A 9,174-nucleotide genomic window follows, 5' to 3' on the forward strand; every position below is an offset into this window, starting at 1 on the left:
AGGTATGGCTGCAGTGTCAACAGCACCAGATTCTGCTTGTACGCCATCTTAACATCACGGAAATAAGTAGGGACATCGATGCACGCAAGATGACGCCAAATCAGTTTAAACCAGCATCCAGTTTATTGTTAAGGACAGACAGGAAAGAAAAGAGAAGATTTGAGATAAATCTTGAGATCACGGTCAGGTTTAGGAGAATCTCTACAGATTGGAGATTCGGCCCATCAAGTCCACACTGACCCTCGGAGTAGCAGCCTGTCCCTCTACTCTATCCCCGTAAACCTGCATTTCCCATGGCTAATCCACTGAACCTACACATCCTTGGACACTACGGGGCAATTTAGCACAGCCAATCCACTTGACCTGCGTATCTTTGGACTATGGGGGGAAACCGAAGCACCCGGAGGAAACCCACGCAGACACTGGGAGAATGTGCAAACTGCACATGGACAGTCGCCAGTGGGCGGAATCGAACCCAGGTCCCTGGTGCTGTGAGGCAGCAGTACTAACTGCTGAGCCACCAATGTGGGGCAACACAGTGGCTCCATGTTGACGATTTTCAAACACAGGGAACATGGAGTGAATTCTCTGGTTTGGGGAACATAAGGAAAATCAAGTGATGAGCAAGCATTCAACAAAAATGAGGAAGGCTTCCGATGGTAAAAAAAAAACTGAAATGTGAGCATCAAAAGGGTCAGGGGGAGGAAGGGGCGAAGGGGAAGTGTACAGACAGCAAGTGTGGCTCATGTCCCAGTCTGCATTTTGTCAGCCAGTGCTTTCCGAAGCTCTCCGGGATCGTGAACCCCAAACTCCGTGATGATTCCCGCCGTGATGAGGCTGTGAGGCGTAATGTCAAACGCGGGATTCCACACGCCGATACCTGCAGATGACAGAAAGTAATCCCTTTTGAATGAAAACGGTTTTTCCTTATGACAGTGCTCCCCCTTGGTGCCTTGTCACAGTTCTATCACTGTCACGATGTCAGCTTTGATTCAGTTGGTACAGCGGTCTTCCGTTAGATGGATGAATCATAGAATCCCAATTGTGTGGAAACAGGCCGTTTGGCCCAAAGAATCCCCAACAATCCTTTGAAGAATATCCCACCCAGACTTATTCCCCTACCCCATTATCCCTGACTAATGCACCTAACCTACGCATCCCTGAACACTATAGGGCAATTTCAGATGGCCAATTCATCTAACCTGAATATCTTTGGATTGTGGGAGGAAACTGGAGCACCCAGAGGAAACTCACACAGACATGGGGAGACTGTGCAAACTCCACTCAGACAGTCACCCATGGTCGGAATCAAACTGGGGTCCCTGACGCTGTGAGGCAGCAGTGCTAACCACTGAGGCACCGTGCCAGCCTACACTGCCTGGAATGGGAAGGTGGTGACAATTCGACAGTGTCATTGGATTGGAGACCCAGGCTAATGCTGGAGGGACATGGCTTCAAATCCTACCACCCTCGCTCTTGGAATTTGAACTCAATACATAAATCCAGCATATGAAGCTAGCCACTAGTAATGGTAACATATTGAAACCCCATCTGGTTTGTGAATGTTTCCTCTGTCTGGATCTGTTGGGCCAAATGGCCTGTTTCCACACTGTAGGGATTCTATGATTCTGTCCACTGATAAGACAGAGGATGCTGAGCTGCATGGTGTAGACAATAATTTCTCCAACAACATCGGCAAAATGAGGGAGGCTTCAGGAAGCCAGGTGGACAGCATGCTCCTGTGGTGGGAGATGGTCAAGAGCATCAGATTCTTGGGAGTGACAATCACCAACAATTTGTCCTGGTCCACCCACATAGACGCTGCAGTTGAGTGTGTGGTGCTGGAAAAGCACAGCAGGTCAGACAGTGTCCGAGGAGCAGAAAAGTCGACGTTTCGGGCATAGGCGTTCATCAGGAATGCCCTTCACCAGCTCATTCCTGATGAAGGGCTTATGCCTGAAACATCGATTCTCCTGCTCCTCAGATGCTGCAGTGCTTTTCCAGCACCACATTCTCGACTCTGGGTCTCCAGTATCTGCAGTCCTCACTTTCTCCACATTGATGCTACAGTCAAGAAAGCACACCAACATCTTTACTCCCTCAGGAGGCTAAGGAAATTCAGCCTGTCCTCAAGGACTCTTAGCAATTTTTATTGATGCACCACAGAAAGCATCCTATCCAGACGCATCGCGGCTCGGTACAGCAGTGCCCTGCCCAGGACCGTAAGAAACTACAGAGTTGTGAACACAGCCCAGTCTATCCCACAAACCAATCTTCCATCTGCTGACTCTGTCTACACTCCCCGCTGCCTCGGGAAAGCAGCCAACATCACCAAAGACCCCTCCCACCCCAGTTATACCCTCTTCCACCGTCTACCATTGGGCAGATAATAGAAAATGTTTGAAAACACCCGATTCAAGACCAGTGTCTTCCCCGCTGTGGTCTCATATATTAAAGCTGATTTTTCCCTGCACCTTCTCTGTAGCTGTAACACTATACAGGTAGCCCCTGCTTTTCGCAAGTTTGCTTTATGCCACTTTACTTTTACGAAAGACCGACATTAGTATCTGCTTTCGCTAATCGGAAGAAAGCTGAAGAAGATTTTCGCTTTTACAAGAAACGGCAAAATCTTTCCCATGTAAATTAACACTTCTTCACTCTATGCCATTTCGGCTTACAAAAGGTTTCATAGTGACGCCCTACTTTCGGATAGCGGGAGATACCTGTATTCTGCGTTCTGTTCTATTACCCTGACATACCTCTGTAAGGGATGATTCACCTGAACAGCACGCAGCACAGTACTGTTCACTGTATTGTGGTACAATGTGACAAGAATAGTCCAAACCCTTCAGAGTGAAGAGGACTGACCTGCAACTGCTTCTTACCTGGCGCAGCGACGCGGGTCCCATTGAAGTCCGTCAGCTCTTCACCAGGCCGTTCCTCGATGACGATCTGCTCCCCGCTGTCCAGTGTCAGGTCACATGATGAGCTCGGGGCTGCCACGTAGAAAGGGATGCGGTGGTGCAAAGCGGCAATGGCCACCTGGTAGGTCCCGATCTTGTTGGCTGTGTCTCCATTGGCCACCACCCGATCGGCCCCCACCACCACGGCTGCGTGCACGCACAAGGTCGGCCGGTTAGTCGCCCATGCGGTGAGACGCCGCCACACCCTGCATCCGCGGAAACGCTCAAATCAAACCGGAACCGGCCTGATGGCCGTCACCTTCCCCCACACAGAGCCGTCAATCAGACCCACACCGTTCACACAGAGCCGCCAATCAGACCCACACCGCTCACACAGAGCGGCCAATCAGACCCACACCGCTCACACAGCCGCCAATCAGACACCGCTCACACAGAGCCGCCAATCAGACCCACACCGCTCACACAGAGCCGCCAATCAGACCCACACTGCTCACACAGAGCCGCCAATCAGACACCGCTCACACAGAGCCGCCAATCAGACCCACACCGCTCACACAGAGGCACCAATCAGACCCACACCGCTCACACAGAGCCGCCAATCAGACACCGCTCACAAAGAGCCACCAATCAGACCCACACCACTCACACAGAGCCGCCAATCAGACCCACACCGCTCACACAGAGCCGCCAATCAGACACCGCTCACAAACAGCCACCAATCAGACCCACATCGCTCACACAGAGCCGCCAATCAGACCCATACCACCCACACAGAGCTGCCAATCAGACCCATACCCCCACACAGAGCGGCCAATCAGATCCATACCCCCAGACAAAGCAGCCAATCAGACACCACCCCACACAGAGATGCCAATCAGACCCATACCACCCACACAGAGCCGCCAATCAGATCCATACCCCACACAGAGCGGCCAATCAGATCCATACTCCCAGACAGAGCAGCCAATCAGACCCTGCCCCCAACACAGAGCCACCGATGAGAATCTGCTCACACACACACACACACACAGAGCCAACAGATGCTGCCCCTCCCACAGAGCCACCAATTAGACCCATACCGCCCACACAGAGCCACCAATCAGACCCATACCGCCCACACAGAGCCACCAATCAGACCCATACTGCCCACAGAGCTGCCAATCGACTCTATGGGTAATTTAGCCTGGCCAATCCACCCTAACCTACACATCCCTGGATACTATGGGTAATTTAGATTGGCCAATCCACCCTAACCTGCACATCTTTGGACTGTGGGAGGAAACTGGAGTACCTGGAGGAAATCCACGCAGACACTTGAAGTATGTGCAAACTCCACACAGACAGTCGCCCGAGGCTGGAATCGAACCCGGGTCCCTGGTGCTGTGAGGCAGCAGTGCTAACCACTGAGCCACCCCTCGCCCAGAATCAGACTCCATCATTAGGAATGAAGAGGTGGTAGGTCTCACATGACCGATACCACCTCTGCCAGATCCTCTGCCACACCCTGCGCTGTGACCTCCCCCTCAGCCCCACAGTTTGAGGCGTTACCTGATATCCTTTTCTCCTTCATCGCCATGGAGACCATACTGTCGGCGATGAGCGTGGCTGGGATCTTGTCATGCACCAGTTCGTAGGCCGTGAGCCTGGCCCCCTGGTTGTATGGCCGAGTCTCTGTACAGTAAACGTGTTCCAGACGACCCATGGCCCACAGCGAGCGGATTACACCTGTGGTGGGGGAGGGGCAGCCAAAACCAATCAATACTTTTGATCAACCGCGTTGCGACACACACATTCTGGTGCAGGCACCAGTTCTGTAGTCATACAGCCTTCGGCCCAACCGACCAAACCTCCCCACACCCAACCCATCCCATTAGTCTGCGTTTGCCCCATGATCCCTCAAAACCGTTCCTCTTCACGAGCCACCGCGCCACAGACCGCTCTCCAACTTGCAGTTGTGTAGCGACTTCGACGTCCCAATGCCAAACAGCCTGGCGAATTTTGATCCTGAGCCACCAGACTTTTATGACAAGTGACTTGTGCAGATTTTGAGCAGTGAGAGAGAGAGAGAGAGACAGTCTGAGAGGTATAGCAAGGAGTAGCCCAGAACCCCTCAAAAGATTTTAAGAAGGTAGCCTAGACTCTAATGTGCTGAGTCCCAGATGCATTGTAACTGCTCGATGTTAAGCAAAACACAATTTATTCAAACACTATATTAAAATGCAAACAAAAGAATGGAATTTCGAATAACAACTCGATTGGAAGACTTAATTGAATAAAAGATACAGTAAAACTATTACTGATTAACTTTTCCAACGTAGGAGAAAGTGAGGACTGCAGACGCTGGAGATCAGAGTCAAAAAGTGTGGTGCTGGAAAAGCACAGCAGGTCAGGCAGCACCCAGGGAGCAGGAGAGTTGATGTTTTGAACATATGCTCTTTCTGATATATATAGTAATATCTCACAAACACATCCCTTGGCAAAAATTCAGAAAAACAGATTTGACTCCCAGGTAACCCAGCAGCAGAGAGCTACGCCAGCTTCTAGCTGTTACTGAGAGAGGGTAAAGATAACTCCTATTTATACAAAACCCCAGCAGCTCTGCCCATGTTGAGACTCCAAATGCAACTGCTAAACCTAAAATTAAAAAGAATTCTAGAAATCCTGGTCTGAGAGAATGGCCACGCCCATCCAGGCTGCTTCTATTGTTCCAACTTTAAAAAGAAAAGAAAAATTTCCTGCTTTCAAGTAGACAGCTCACCACTTCTATCTTAAAATCTCTCCTTAAAAAAAACAGGACAAACTAACTTTGTAAAGAGGTGCTGGAAAAGCACAGCAGGTCAGGCAGCATCCGAGGAGCAGGAAAGTCAGTGTTTCGGGTAAAAGCCCTTCATCAGGAATAGAGGCTTTTGCCCGAAATTTCGATTTTCCTGCTCTTCGGATGCTGCCTGACCTACTGTGCTTTCCCAGCACCTCTCTAATCTAGACTCTGGTTTCCAGCATCTGCAGCCCTTGTTTTTACCTAACTTTTTAAAGACACAGCATTGTCACAAAATGTTAATGAACCAAGCTTGAGGGATCTGTTCCCAATCCAGTCCCCACGGCGTGACAGCTGAAGGGGGCGGGGGAATGTAATCAGGGATGCACAAGGGTTGGTATGAAGATACTCCGGAGGTTATAGGGCTGGAGGAAGTGACAGAGATAGGGAGGGACCCAAGGCACAGCTTGGAGAACTGAGACAGAGGAAGCAAAATAAAAAGCCCGGGGGGTTTGCAAACAGATGCAGGTCTTACCCAGTGCTGTACCATATCCTGCAGTTGCTAGTGAGCCGGTGTTACAATGCGTGAGGATAATTACTTTGTCTGTGTTCGCCCTGGAGATGATGTGTTTCGCCCCGTGGTCTCCAATACTTTTATTGTCCCGGATGTCCTTGTCCAACATGGCCTCGCATCTGGAAATCAGACTTTATATGGGGAGGATTAGCAGCTGAATAAAGTTCGCAGATATGGAAGCTGGTACAATTACAACATCTGGATGGGTACATTCATTGGAAGGGTTTATGGGACCAGATTAATTTAGGATATCTGGTCACCCTGGACGAGTTGGACTGAAGGGTCTGTTTCCATGCTCTATGACTCCATAGAAATACGAGGAGAAAGTGATCACTGCAGATGCTGGAGATCAGAGTCAAGAACGCGGTGCTGGAAAAACACAGCAGGTCAAGCAGGTGAATTCGAGGAGCAGGAGAATCGACGTTTCGAGCAACAGCTCATCATCAGGAATGCTCTTCATCCCATTCCTGATGAAGAGCTTATGCCCAAAATGTCAACTCTCCTGCTCCTCGGATTCTGCCTGACCGGTCGTGTTTTTCCAGCACTACACATTTTGGCTCCGTAGAAATACTGATTGTGGAATGCAGTGGCGTAATGGGAATGTGCAGTCCAGAATACCATGTTAAAATTAAAGGGCTCCTGTGGTACAGTGGTAGTGTCCCTACCTCTTAGCTAAGAGATCCAGATTCTAGTCCCACTTGCTCCAGTGTGTAATAGTAGGCTGATTAGGAAGATATCTCTCCTCGCGGACCCAGGTTCAATGTCACGCTCAGAGGGAAATCAGTGGTATTGTTACTGATCCAGCAATCAGGCTAATCGGGGGTTCAAATCCCACACCAGCAGCTAGTGGAATTTAAACTCAATTAATAAAATATTGAAATAAATGCAATTATCAGAGGTGATGACCATAAAATTATCTTTGATAAATTGTTAAAACCCATCTGGTTCACTAACGTCCGTTGTGGGAGGAAATTGCCCATGCTTAACTGGTCTGGCCTACATTGACTCCAAACTCATCGCAATGTTTTTGACTCTCTTATGTCCTCTGCAGCAGTAAGTTTGTTCAACGTTTTTCAAAATAAAAAGGCTATTGCTTGCTTGAGAAACGTTGACCAAGACGTCAGCAGAATTCCTGACTTTCTTTATCTCCCCTGTATTTTGTGGACATTGCGTGTTTATTTCGACTTGCATTTCCGTAGCACCTGCAGCGCAGCAAGAGAAAAATGTCCCAAGACACCACCACAGACAAGATTTGACTTTGGGTCACTTTAGAGAAAGGCGTTGCGATAGGTGGATGAAGAGTTCGGCTTTAAGGAGCGGCTTAAAGCGGGAGAGAGGTGTCCCGAATTGGGAGTTTCAGGTAAGAAGTCCTGGGTTTAGGGTCCAAATAAGCGAACGCTCAGATAAAGTTGGGGATGGATGAGGATCTTGAATCGGAGGTGGCACTGAGATTACTGGAGAGGAGGTTAAGGAGACAGGGACTAGGTGACGTGGGGGCCGATTAACTCATTGGTTGCATAGTTCTGAATAACAGCAACGGCATGGGCTCAGTTCCCACCAGGTGGGCCCAGGATTTGTGCCCTTACCCCGCTCCTGACGTTCAAAGGCAAAGAATCTGCCAAGATCATGGTTCAGGATGAAGTGTTGACTGAAAATGAGAAAACTATTTGCCCTTGAGGAGAGCACGTGTGAACTAGTCAACAGGAAGGGAAGTGAGAGGATGGGGACTAGTGCAGGGTTAGGGCTATGATTAGAATTCGGTGTAAGGTGAGGGTTTAGGTTAGAGTTAGGATTCAGGATAAGGTTTGGGTTAGAGTTAGTGTTCAGGATAAGGTGAGGGTTTGGATCTGGGTACAGGTTAAGGTTAGGGTTTGGGTTAGAGTTAGTTTTCAGGATAACATTACGGTTAGGATTCAGAATAAGGTTAGGGTTAGGGTTCAGGATAAAGTTAGAGTTAGGGTAAAGGTTTGGATAAAGGCTGGAGTAGGGGTAGGATGATGCTACATCAATACATTGCTCATCAGTAAAGCAGGATGGTTGTGAAGTCCCCTGTGTTGATTTCAGGAGGAATATTCAGATGCTATTCCCATTCCCATGTCGTTCCCTCTCTCTGCAGGGGCCGCTCGGTCTCCCACTCACCTTTCTTTGAAGCTCTCCGCTGTGGAGTCCGGCCGCTTGGCCTCATGTGACACAAAGTCAGAGAGATCCCGCGCTGCCCGGGCCATGTTCACCGCCGTGGGCCTGGAGGTCACCAGGTATGCCAGCGACTCCAGGGCAAAGGTCACCAGGTCGTTCTTCTCGGCTCCCTCCTCTCTCTGGTCAAGTTCCACGGCCAGGCTGAGGCAGCCCACAATCGCGATGGCAGGAGCACCCCTCACCTGGCAAGGGCACAGTGAGGGGCAGGGGGTTAGACATGGTAACATTAGACAGGAGCCCCAACCCAGGGGGTGGGAGGAGGACAGAGCAAGCACTGCCCCGAGGTGGAATCACACCATGAAACTGTGGGACAGATAGGGTTTAGTGAGAGAAAGTGGGGTTGGGGTTAGTGAGGCTAACGCCCTTGCCTCTACCCCAGGACTGGAAATGGAGAGGAGAGGGTGGGGGAGGCAGTAGTGAGTACAGGGGAGTGGGAGGTGGGTAAGTGGGTGCTGGGATCTGAAGAGCAGCTCGTTCAGTTGGTTCCTGGGGGTAGGTGTGAAACAGGAGCCAGGGTCTGACGACAAGGGCAGCTTTTAACAACATGGTGAAGGGAACTACGTAGCAAAAGCAGGATTTCAGCTTCATATTTCCCCATAGTCACAGTCTCCCCCTCTTGTCGCACTCTCCACTCCCACACTCGCTCACTCTCCTCCCTGCATCCCCACTGTTATCCTCTCTCTGTCTCACCCCCTCCATTCCCACTCTCACTCTCTCTCCTCCCT

General features: G+C 50.0%; 1 protein-coding gene across 2 annotated transcripts in view; it reads right to left on the bottom strand.

Moving 5' to 3' along the window:
• Window positions 1–469: 469 nt before the first annotated feature.
• Window positions 470–9,174, bottom strand: part of mri1 (methylthioribose-1-phosphate isomerase 1) — a 9,958-nt gene continuing 1,253 nt past the window's right edge. The window contains exons 2-6 of one of the 2 annotated variants that reach the window (XM_043694858.1): window positions 8,393–8,631; window positions 6,215–6,384; window positions 4,473–4,649; window positions 2,886–3,110; window positions 470–880 (exon numbers count right to left, since the gene is read on the bottom strand). In XM_043694858.1, the coding sequence (XP_043550793.1) occupies window positions 744–880; window positions 2,886–3,110; window positions 4,473–4,649; window positions 6,215–6,384; window positions 8,393–8,631 (948 nt within the window). In that variant the 3' untranslated portion in view covers window positions 470–743. Of the gene's footprint in view, window positions 881–2,885; window positions 3,170–4,472; window positions 4,650–6,214; window positions 6,385–8,392; window positions 8,632–9,174 lie in introns of those variants that run through there. The other variant, XM_043694859.1, reaches the window with a different exon arrangement.

Source organism: Chiloscyllium plagiosum, chromosome 8, assembly GCF_004010195.1.
Source record: "Chiloscyllium plagiosum isolate BGI_BamShark_2017 chromosome 8, ASM401019v2, whole genome shotgun sequence".
Lineage (NCBI taxonomy): Eukaryota > Metazoa > Chordata > Chondrichthyes > Orectolobiformes > Hemiscylliidae > Chiloscyllium > Chiloscyllium plagiosum.